At 39.6% G+C, this 12295-nt stretch overlaps 1 protein-coding gene across 1 annotated transcript in view; it reads left to right on the top strand.

The window, feature by feature from the left end:
- The window catches only part of STAT2 (signal transducer and activator of transcription 2), an 88068-nt gene that overhangs the window by 33354 nt on the left and 42419 nt on the right, over nt 1–12295 (top strand). Inside the window, exons 5-9 of the mRNA XM_089680311.1 lie at nt 363–455; nt 2202–2280; nt 5382–5467; nt 8458–8606; nt 9808–9966. Coding sequence (XP_089536437.1) covers nt 363–455; nt 2202–2280; nt 5382–5467; nt 8458–8606; nt 9808–9966 — 566 coding nt within the window. The remainder of the gene's footprint in view (nt 1–362; nt 456–2201; nt 2281–5381; nt 5468–8457; nt 8607–9807; nt 9967–12295) is intronic.

Here is a 12295-nt window from a genome sequence, read left to right as displayed (position 1 = left end):
CCACATTGCCATGTCAAGGCACAGCTGCAAATTATGGTCCCCAACCCAAAATTGACTTCCTAACTAGAGGATAAAGTAGGAGCAGGCTTACCTGGAGGCAGCCTTTGACTTTCACCTTCACATTCACGGCACTGTTGTGTTTTTGATTAAGCAATGAAGATCTTTTATGGGAGAATTTCTTTACAGCTTACCAAATATGCAGTAGTGAATGCATTTAATTTTTGCTGTGTGTGCCCATCTGTTTCTGAAAGTGAATGTACATAAGCCATATTGCAAAGTAAAAAATTATAGTAGAGTCTATAGGTAAAATAGATGTCAGAGCAGCACTTTGAAACTTATGGTCTTTGTGGATCTCATTACAGACTCCAAAAGGGCAAGAGGTGCAAGTACCAATGAAGACAGGACAGCAGTATGAAATTGATCAGCGAGTTAATAAAGTAAAAGAACTAATCCAGGTGAGTACCCTTCATTCTTTAGGGTTCAGTTGTTAATATGTATTGCTCACAAATTATAAGTATATAGCCTCGTGTGTAGCCTGGAAATATCTCTGCAGTTTGAGTGTTGAACAATGGACTGCACACTACAGACTGCACTGTCGAGGTCATAAGTTGTCACAATTTTGGTCATGTTTAGCCTCTGCTCTTTTCCCACTTGCATTCTACTGATCACCATTTTGTTCAATCCTCCTTTAGAACACTATTTTACAGGCATTTTACTGTTAATGTGCCATTACAATATGTCCTCTGGCATTTATTGAATTTGAAAGAGAGGAAATTTAAACTCCTTGCACACTATTATTCATGGCACCATGATCAGGAGTTGAACCTTAGTCTTGCCCAGTTGTACAGGGTACTCTCCTGACCTTCTTTCAGTGTGCAGCCAGCTGCTGCAAGTTAGATAGCTCCTGCCTTATTATTGAATGGAAGCCATCCAGCTTCATCATTAGTATCTTATTTTCCCATACTTACTGTCCCTGGCTTGCCCCTTTTCATTTAATTTTAGTTCTTTCAATCATGGAGGTTCATCATCAAATGTAGGTATTACCTAGGGCAGGCTGCATGCAAATAGGAACTCTTTCTTCTCAAGACAGGCATTTTAATATTTGGATAATTGCTCCCAAATGCTAGCCTACTGCCTGTATCAGTGCAGAGGGTCCTTAAGTGGAGTATTCAGGCACGGTGCTGTGATGTTTTCGGGAAGCCATGTACAGTGCCCTGTCAACCCCTCCCTTATTTGCCTGTGTTGCAGAGAGAAGCACAGAGACCCAATGAGGATGTCACTGGGTTTATAATAAGTTGTGCAATAGAAATGGAAAGGTGTGGTTTTTTTTTTTTTTTTTTTTTTTAACTTCATTACCATGCAGAAGTTCTGAATAACATTTAAAATGTTAATAATTGGCCCCATGATTAATTTTTCATATCAACTTGTTTCTAAAATTTGTGTTTAAGTTTTTGAAAAAGAGAAAACCCAGTGTACCCAGTATCCATTATTTCTTTTTTCACTCTTGAAAACAGACATTTTATAGTGTTTCCTTAACCCAAAAACTGAGTTTGGCACTAATACACCCCAACATTTAAAGAGGATCTATGCTATATAGGTCATGAACACAAAAATGTAAGCAAAGGGCCAAGAACGTGTCTCCAATATTGCTGGTAGGTTCACTGGAGTTAGTCTTCTCCATATGACTGATCTATTATACCTTAATCCACACAGTTCTTTTGAGGTAGTCATTTTGATAGATAGGCTTTCTTCTTTAAACCTTTAATGCTGCCTCCTGGCAGCCCTTTAAGTGGGCTTTAACTCTGGGTGGCAGCAATTGGCTCTCGCAGTGACCACGTAAAGATGTGACCAAGTGCTGTCAGACAGCTCAGACAGTGTACTGGGAGTGCACTCCCAGCACAGAACCTCAGGCCACTGTGGACGCACATGTGTGCCACCTGAGCTTTAAAGCCCACTTTTCCTGCTGTGGTCGGTAAGAGGTTTAGTTATAGCTGCATTGCTGATGACCTTTGATCTAATGATATTTTTTTTCAACCAAGATCAATTTTATACAAACTATTTTTGGTGCATTAGGGAGTATATTTATGAGATTAGGAGATCCGCTTAATCCCCTTAATTCTGCTGTTCTATACCTTTTTTTTTTTTTGTGTAGGAAGTTTTGCTAATGTTGTCTAAATACTTGCATTCTTTGATATTTGCAGTCTGTAGATCAGGAAGTAAAATTTCTAGAAGAGCAGCAAGAAATTTTTAACTTCAGGTGGAAAAATTTTCAGAGAGAATGTGAGTATATTTTATTTTTAGTGATAAAAAGACAAAGATTGTCTGCAAAATGAAAAGCATTGGTGTATTCAGCTACAAATCCTCGTTTCTAACTTTAAAGAACCACTCTGGGCTGCTAATAAATTTAGCTATGCAGTTGGGCCCTCTCCGCATCACATGGGTAAATGCTCGTTTTGTCTACAGGATGATCACCATGGCAAAATATTTAGCTTATTACCTGCTCCTCATATGACCTCTCCTGCAAAGCACCACTTCTTTGCTGCTTGATTGGTTGTATATTCCAGATGTCATTAGGTTCAATACAGAACCAGCAGTTATGCATTATACATGAGGACAGCGAGGGCTTACCCTCATCCCATGAGCTTTGGACAGCAAATAGAGTCCTGGGTGCCAGGAGAGCAAGGAATAAGTTAAGTATTTGCAATTATTCATTATCCCCTAGCCCCTTAAACAGGTCCAACTACATAGGTACATTTTACAAAGGCCCAGAATGAGGCTTTAACAGCTTGTTTCATTATACGCTGTGGGCCATCTTTAGCTGTTCAGTAGATTGCTTTTTACTTGTTCAGTCAATCAGAAGTGTTAAAGGAAGAAAATACATTTTGCCAATTATACAAAGGTCACAGTGTTCTAGGGATGGATGGTACCTGTTTCAGGTGATGTTGCTGGAAAAAAAATTCTTAAACTCTGAAACTAAATCTTAAATCTGCTAACCCCCCCCCATACTTATTTTACTCACTGAATTAATATAAACTCCATTTATAACATTTGCATCATGTGTTTTTTCTGGATTTTTGGTTGATATTCTGTCTCTATCATTTAAAATACACCATTGATAAAACTGATAGACCCTTCATTTCTTTGGAAGTGGGCAAACATAAAATCTGCAGGGGATCAAATAATAATTTTTCCCACTGTACAAAGATGAAACAAATCATCCTACACAACTTGTTTGGCAAAATGGAGGTTCACATCCATCTCTGTACGTACAATTGCTAAAGGCCTCCATCTTGTATCATGCTCTCTCCCTCCAATTTCCTCCCTCCCTCAGGAATGTGGTGTGTATGATGCGGAGAGATCAGAGGCATCAGGCTCAGCGGGAGAGCTTCATGATTATAAATCCCAAATTAGCTGGTGCCCGGGTGTCTGTTAGCCTCTCAATCTGAGATATCATAAAGCCATAAACCAGTCCTTCACTGAGCTTCAAAGACATTCCAGGTAGCTGTAAAAACAGACATCACATTTAAAACCCACTTTTCCCTATGATTTCATATCTTGAAATAGGAAATAATTACATAAACATAAAGCACATATTCGGATAGCTCAGTTTAATGCGAGCCATCTGATATCTTACACCCCCTAGTTTAAGTCTAATTTGTGATGGATTTGGTCATAGCCTACAACACCCCTCCCCAAATGAGGCGATTGGTTCTCTGCTTTAAAAAGACACCCTGCTGAGTTCCTAGAAAAAGGCTGTTATGCTGGGAGCAGTAAGTTGAAGTTGAAGAATTCTCCCTTTTACATCGGAACCAACTTTGGTTGATAAGGCACCCTTTTGCTCTGAAACTTGATCTGCTTAACCCAGGACTTTTGGCAAGTACTCTACCTCACTAAACTTCTTTCTGTTATCTTTGCTGTGTTATTGCTCTCTATTTATTTGTGTGTATGTGTGTATATATATATGTGTGTGTGTGTGTGTGTGTGTGTGTGTGTGTGTGTGTGTATCTTACATCTTTTTCTGTAAATACTTTTTATTGCACCATTTTGACCTTTTTAGTAATAAATCTTATTTTCTGAAAAGTGTTGAACTGTTTCTAAAGCTCTTTAATGCAAACTAAGAATCCTTGTCTCTGAAGAGCGCTACTGTATGTTTAAACCTCTATATATCTCTGTCTGCGGTGATTATTCAAACATCATAGTGTTATTGCTAATACTGGCGAGTTTCCTCCTTCTCTGCACAAAAAGGCTGTGGTGGCAGTGTGAAGGGTTAATTGCGTAATTACCCTGACCCAGTAACAATCGCTCTCAGGCTGCAGGTACATAGATTGTAGTTCATTAGCTGGAAAATCTTTGTGCAGGGTGCAGCTGAGCGTGGTATTTTTACGCACCTGACAGCGCGGTTTTAGATTGGCTAGTCCTTCGGTCACGAGATGGTGAGAAGGGCTGGGGGTCTGACGCTGCGATCGTCACAACTTGTACCTGTTTATCTTCAGCTGTCTGACTCTACATCCATTCAAATGCAGAATTTAGATCAGATCTCTCAGCTCTGATCTAAGTTACGCTTATTGCTCTGTATTGTGACCAGCGCACACTATGCAGGGATATGCTTTGTTCATAATTCATGTCAGAGGTTTACAACCAATTTAAAGCTGGCTTCCACCTGAAAAAAGTCAGTCAGCAGCTACAAAAACTGTAGCTGCTGACTTTTAAAATACAGCCACTTACCTGTCCCTTGGTCCAGTGGTGTCCTCACCACTGCTGGTTTTACCGGCCGTCTTCTCTCCGTGGTGCCGGTATCTTCATTGTGGGCACCCGGCTGTGACACCTTGCGGCTTCACAGCTGGGTGCCCACTGAGCATGCGCGGGCACCCTGGAGGAGCATGCGATTGACTCCATTGGGTAGATTTACTAAAACTAGAGAGTGCATAATCTGGTGCAGCTGTGCATGGTAGCTAATCGGCTTCTATCTTCAGCTTGTTTAATTAAGCTTTGGCAATAAGACGTGGAAACTGACTGGCTTCTATGCAGAGCGGCACCAGATTGTGCACTCTGCAGTTTTAGTAAATAACCCATCCCATGTGACAAGTCTGGGCCAGTCAGTGCTGCCACATTTGGATTCTTTGACTGCAGTAGCTTAAACAGGGCTTTTCTTTGCTCCAGACAGTTGAACAAAGTGGGACTGAATGAAAGGTAAATATATGCTGCTAGGGAATAAAAGTGAGTGTGATTCTCACCCTCCATAGGCAAAGCACAGATTCACATGAAGTTATTAAAACTGTTGTATGTGATAAGACATATAGGGAGATAACAGGTGTGTCCAGAATGCCTGACAAATAATGATTCATCTAACACAAACACATTTACTCTTTCTTCCATTATAGGTTGTACAAAACTCCCACCGGAGTATATTAAGGTAAAGACGCAGGAGCTGCAAGTTCAACTGAATGAGCTGGACCTAAAACGCAAGGTTAGATCTATTACAAAAATATCTGAAATCTAACTGTTTTCTCAGGAGTAATATTTAGGTTTTGGACTAGTATGCAAATGTTTGCACTAAATATAACAAAGAACTCCACAATTAATACATTTTATGTAGTGTATATGTAATATAATTTTACTATAATAATTTAATACAAATCCCTTCTATAAAGGATGTGAAAGTATGTCTATCTTAATCATCCAATACAGGACACAGGCAACTTATTCATATACCATGAGTTACAGATTTGTACCCTTAAGTGATCTGACTCTGGCATGCACCCCCCTGGGGCACCTCTCCTATAATCCCACCCCAGTCTGTGAGCCCCCAGTTTTTTGCTAGTGTCTGAAGGTAATGGACCTCTTCTTCAGCTTTAATTGTTAATTATTTTTCAAGGACATCTCTCTTAAGCAGCTGTATAGATAATTTCTTCATTTCTGTTCTGGATTGCAGGGAGCATTTACTTTGCTTATGTGTGAAATTTCCTTTGTGTTTCATCATAATAAATATGTTTTACATACTGTATGAAATGCCAAGTAGTCAACATTGACTTAATGGCGCTTAAAGCATGTGTAATCCTAAAATATTTAAATCTCTTTTAACCACTTTAGTACTGTGCTATAGCCGAAAGACAGCTACAGCATGGCCCTCTAGTCCATGGATGTCCTCCCAGAACACCACCCCCTGGTGCACACATTGGGAGCACTCTGTAACACAGCTGGTCACAGATTATGGTAAAGGACCAATCACAGCGGCCCTTTACCATGTGATCAGCTGTATCCAATAACAGTTGATCACATGTAAAGAGACTTCCTGGTTATTGGCAGTCTTTTCCTCACATGCTGTGTCTGTGTGAGGAAAGGACAGCCGATTCCCGGAAAGGCTGTCAGTACGTTTTGTGTACACTGACAATCAGGGCACTGAGCACGTTTTTTTTGTTTTTTTTTTTTTTTTTTTTCTTTTCTTTTTTTTAAAGCCAGGATGCCTACTGTTTTTTTTCAGGGGTGCCTTGACTAAATGCCTAAAAGTTGCCCCAGATGCTACTTTAAGGTCAGACTATGCTGTGCATCTTCATTGCGACTTGCCGCTACTCCGTGCAACTTCAGTAATAGATGTCAATGCAAGTCGCGATGAAGTTGCACAAAGATAACGCAGGAACCCTTTTTTGGAGTTGCTGCGACTTGAGTCACAGCAAATAGAATGAAGCCATCCAACTCACAAGCCTCTTGACAAGTTGCATTCATGTGACCCGGGTAAATCACCTCTAATGTTGAGTGTTTTATGTGTGTTGTTGCTGCTACATTATGTAAAGTTATTAGTTTAGTTTTTTTACAGTTTAGAATTGGTTGCCTGGAGATTGCACATAATTTAAAGGGTTCTGCAACCCAACAAACGTTGAGAAATGCTGGTCTGCTACAATGTTACATATTATTTACTATACTGAGCTAACAACATTGCATTCTCAAGCTTCTGCATTGTTCTTTTTCACTTACTGGCCAGTTTCATGTTATTTTCTACATTCCTAAAATGTCAAATGCCTGTACCATGAGATAAGTAAAAATCTTTTTTTTTTTTTGTTTTAGTGAATGAAGCTTTGTTGTTTATTTTATATTACATTTAATTTTTTTTTTTATTTAGGAATTGGCTCTCAAATTATCACATGCAATCATTTATGCGATTATGTGATACATTGCATGTGAATTGACCTCACTGTAACTCATGCTGTGACCTCACATGTGGGCCTATGCTCTGCTTGGGTGACCTCACCAGTCACACTCCAGTCAGAGGCTGGGTAAAGGTGGACCACTCTCTGAATAAGAGCTCCTTTTTCTAATGTGGACAGCAAATTGGAGCTTCTGTAAACCATTCCAGGCAGGGCTGAAAGAACTCAGCAGTATTGGTATCACAGAGAGGTTTTGCAAACCATGCCTCTCTGTACAGTTAGAGCATTGACACACAGTGGTGCCTGATTCTCAGCTGTTAAAGTAGAACTAAAGGCAAAATATTGTGTGTTGTGGTTTTTTTTTTTTGTTTGTTTCGTATAGTGGAGAGGGATCGGACCACCTGTCTGCTTTTTATTGCAGTTTGTGTTGCAGTTAGGGAGATTTATCTTCTCTTTGTCCTGTTTGCTGTTATCACTGAAGATGAAAGTGAAAGAAAATCCAAATTTTGGGTTGTCACCAAAACGACAATAGAGCGGAAATCTTCCAGTGGGGACATTTCTTCCAGTGACAACCAGGGATTTCCTCTTGTTGGAGGGATTTTCTTTAATTTCCTGTTGTGGCTGTGGGACAGGAAGTGAAGGGAAATCTTGCCAAGGGGATAACGGTGGCAAAAAAAAAAAACTGATGGGTCATAACATTCCCTTACTCTATCCAAAATGGGGAAAAAAGTTTTGCCTTTTAGTTCTAGTTTAAGCCCTGGTTCACACCAATGCAACTTGTTATAAGATTTGACGGTGTCAAATCACATGTTAATTCGCCCCCTATGATCGGAAGTGGAACTGTTCTAATCTAATCAGTCGCACTGATTTGAAAAGTAGTTCCTGCACTACGGTTGCCCATTTCTAGTGCAACTTGCATTGACATCTGTGCATGAACTCGCAAAGATGTGTTACAAGTTGCACCAACATGTGACTTTGAAATTCTGCGCCTTCAAGTGAAATCGCATGATTTCAAAGTCATATTCAGAATGAACCAGGGCTTAAGACAGCATGTGACAGGTGAGGTCACTCAGCGTGTAATTGCCTCGACTTTCTGATATGGAGGTATCATGATAATGTGACTGCAGGAAAAAAATTATTTCAAAGGTATTTAGCACACTTTTATTTGGATAAATGGGAAGTTTTTACATATATGGATTATATAGATGTAGACCCTTTCATATACTTTATAAATTTAATAATGTGAAATATCTTTGTGTCAGTTGTTTGACTTGGCAGGATATATTTTAACTCCTGTTGTTATTCTGCACCAAAGGAGGTCTTGAGCCAGATAAAGGAGCTTCTTGGGCTTTGTGAGACTCTTCATGGTTTTCTACAGAAAGAATTAGGTGACTGGCTTCAGAGGAAAAAGTTAGAAAGCATTGGAGCAAACACAGATACTTGCCTGAAAAACCTGGAAGGCTGGTAAGCAGGGAGCTATCAAGCACACGTTGTGTCAATGACAATGTTGTTTTATACCTAATTTGATGTACATAAAGTTTATTGGAATCCCAGTCTAGTTTTGGGTAGAGTGCAGCATCTGTCAGGTTAATATTCCTGACCGTCTTCCCATTGGAGAGTTTCACACTCAACTTCTGTCCTAGTGGAAAAAAAAAAAAGAATAATAAAGCTGAACTCAAGGAATTAGGCAAAATGTACCCTTGCCATGTGCCTCCTTGCATGTTTATTTAATTTAGGGGTGCATGAATAAGGTGTAATATGTACTGTATTCCTCACTCCAGCAAGGTCCCTCCAGCCATGCTAACTTCATATTCAACCAAAAGAGCATTTGTGAGCTTAGGTGCTGATGTTGGATGAGAAGACATATACGTTTGAGGTCAGGACCCAAAGGCTGCTTTTGTTCATCCACATGAAATCTATTAAACTGTGTCTGTGGACTTGGGTTTCTACACAGGGGCACATGCTGGAATGGATAAAGACTTTACTGAAACTGTTGCCAGAAAGCTGGAAGTGCAAAATGTTTTTGAATGCTGTATCAATAACAGTACCCTTCATTGGAAATACCTGAACTCAATCATTTGAGGGGTTTCCACATATAGTGTGTGCATTATGGTTAGGGTCCACTAATTTTGTCCGTATAATCTATGCTCACTGCACTTTGTCTCTTTTTCTTTGCTAATTTGAACTGCAGCATTAGAATGTTCACTAGGTAGCTTTATTATGAGAGGGCTCATTTACATTATGACTGGCATTTTTTCACACTAGATAAAAGCCAGTCATCGCAATGTCAAACACAAACAATTGTTTTCTGTGTGCCCCATTCACACCACAATGCAGGCATGATGTAGTGTGGGGAAAAATGCAGCACATATGCATTTTTTTTTTTTTTGCAGCTTAGTGAATGGCACTGAATGTCGGTGCAACACACCACACTGCTATGTACAGACATGAATGGAGTGTCACTATGTGACTTTTCAAATAAAGTTAAAAGAAAAAAAGTGCGATGTGTTCAAACACGCATCAGACCACTTTCTGCTGGATATGACACTGGCAGCTTCCAACAAAGTAAAACTCTGCGTTTTTACCATACCGAATAGTGTGAACCAAGTTAAAAAAAAAGTAAGACATATCTATTTCTTATTCCATTTTACTTCTCTTAACCCAGGATCACAAAGACAGTTGAAGTATTTTTCCATCTGAGGCGTCTTCTACATATTCTAAGTGAGCTTGCAGACCTGCTAACTTATGATAACGACCTTCTGAAGACTGAGCCGCAAACCTTGCAGTGTAGGCTACATGAAATGTTGTGCAGTTTGCTACAGATGTAAGTATATTTATTCTCACTATGTTATATTGCATGTGTGAATACTTGTGGGTGCAAGAGATAAATACACTCACCAGAACATATGAGGCACAGTCAGTGATGAAAAGCTTTATCTAAAAGGTGTGTTAGAACCCCAGCCTTCACTTACCAGTGGATGACTGGAGACACCATATGCCTCTCTGTAAGTGAGCTCTAATCTGGTGTTTGAGGAAACTGATTGGTACATATGAACCATAGTCAGTGATTAAAGGGTTTATACAAAGAGCGTTAGTCTCAACTGTTTGTGTTTATGCCTCTGCAACACTGATGTACAGCTTTGTGAGTAACTTTCTAATAGACTGACCAAAATAATGAGCTGCAGTCAGTGATGAGTCTTTATTCTAAGAGTGTGTTAGAGCCCCAGTCTCCACTTTTAATATATATTAAACACACACAGTTTCTGTTGGATAATGCTTAAGTAACTCTAATAAAAGATTAAAGGTTTTAACCCGTAGGCTTATTTGGTGCATGGGTATGCTCATCCTTGTTTGTTTTTTGAATGTTGGGCCGCCACAGTGAGCATTGACATTTTATGATATTAAATAATTAAACTGCACAAATACCCCAGCCTAATCATGTACAAAGCAGCAAACCCACCAAGAGGATATCGCCTCTAAATTACAAATCCAAATCGTGTTGCGCTAAATGAAATATGAGTACCTCAAGAAAATTCATAAATAATGTGTATCCAATAAAGGGTAAACAAGAAAGTGCTCAAGAGTGAATTATTGCCACAAAATAAATTAAATAAACATAAAACAGTCCTTATAAAATGTGTAGAAAAGTCCTCTTGTTCTGTGATGAATAATGGAAAATCTTCATTCCAATATAACCACCAACGTGAATTTGCACCATTGTAATATCAAATTGGAGGCTTACCAGATCCTTTGACCCCTTAATTATAGAGGGTCAATACACGCCCAATATATATAATCCTGTCCAGGCTCATGTGTCTCAGATCAGATCACGTGCACCACCCGAGGCTCCGCAAGCTGTTCCAATTTTATGGGGTTGACATGTACTCATATGAAAACAAAGAGGTGCCTCTCATAGTGCAGTAAGTTAAGGCTAATTTATTAGATAAACAAAAATACACTTACAAGCATAATAGATTAAAAAGTATCAATGAGCAGAAACAAGCTATAAAATGGCGATCCTTACGCAATAACGTCAGAAGGGAGGCTTCGCCCAACGTGTTTCGTTATAACCAGACGTCTTCCGGGGCTAGGAGACCACCCTCCACCATCACGCTTTATATAAGTAACAACAAAGCCTCAATTTTGAATAAACTGGCCTCCATCTTGATTCCAAATACCGGAAATGAGACCACAACTGGAAATAAAAGAAGCTGAGCGAGTAGGAAATAATCCAATCGCAACCAAGTCTCTCTTTCACATCCATGTTGAAAACCAAAACCAAGCCTCACTCTGAACCTAATTCCCAAACATGACCCCAATTGCGGGGAAAAAGACTCAGAAAAATGACAGAGTTGGACCTACATTTGTTAAGATTGAAAAAAAACAAAACAAATGTGCTGGTGCCAAATCAGATAAATAATGAATTTGGTATGTGAGATGGATATTCCAGATTGATTACAATATACACAATAAATCCTATAAGCAGCTAAAAGGCCATCTAGTGGTCAATATACATCGAATACCATTAATTAGCAAAATTGCAATTTTATAATCTGGATGTATTAATTATTTTATTTGACATTTTATACATATTAGGCTTTTTAGTGGATGTACTGCAGTTTACAGAGGACTGGAGGTTACCACAGCAGATGACAGGGTCCTCTAGGTCAGGGGTCTCCATTCTTCTAAACAAAGGGCTAGCTGCGTGTCCTTCAGGCTTTAGGGGGGCCAGAGTTGCCAGTGGGAGTAGAAAATGTCCTAGCAAAAGTGGGAGTAAAAAAAAATGACATAGTGCTTGTAGTCGGTGGAAGGACTAATAGTGTCCAATCATTGGTATTAGTTGGAGGAATAGTACCCCATCACTGGTATTAGTGGGAGCAATAGTACCCCATCACTGGTATTGGTGGAATGAATAATGCTCTATCACTGGTGTCAGTGGGAGGAATAGTGCTCCATCGCTGGTGTCAGTGGGAGGAATAGTGCTCCATCGCTGGTGTCCGTGGGAGGAATAGTGCTCCATCATTGGTGTCCGTGGGAGGAATAGTGTCCCATCATTGATATCGATTTGGAGGAAATAGTGTTCCATCATTGGTGACAGTGGGAGGAATAGTGCCCCATCATTGGTGACAGTGGGAGGAATAGTGCCCCATCAT

Source organism: Staurois parvus, unplaced genomic scaffold (assembly GCF_062004578.1).
Source record: "Staurois parvus isolate SC_StPar_1 unplaced genomic scaffold, SC_StPar_1.0 ptg000017l, whole genome shotgun sequence".
NCBI lineage: Eukaryota > Metazoa > Chordata > Amphibia > Anura > Ranidae > Staurois > Staurois parvus.
Note: the sequence above shows the minus strand (reverse complement) of the source record. Positions and strands in the feature narration are given on the sequence as shown.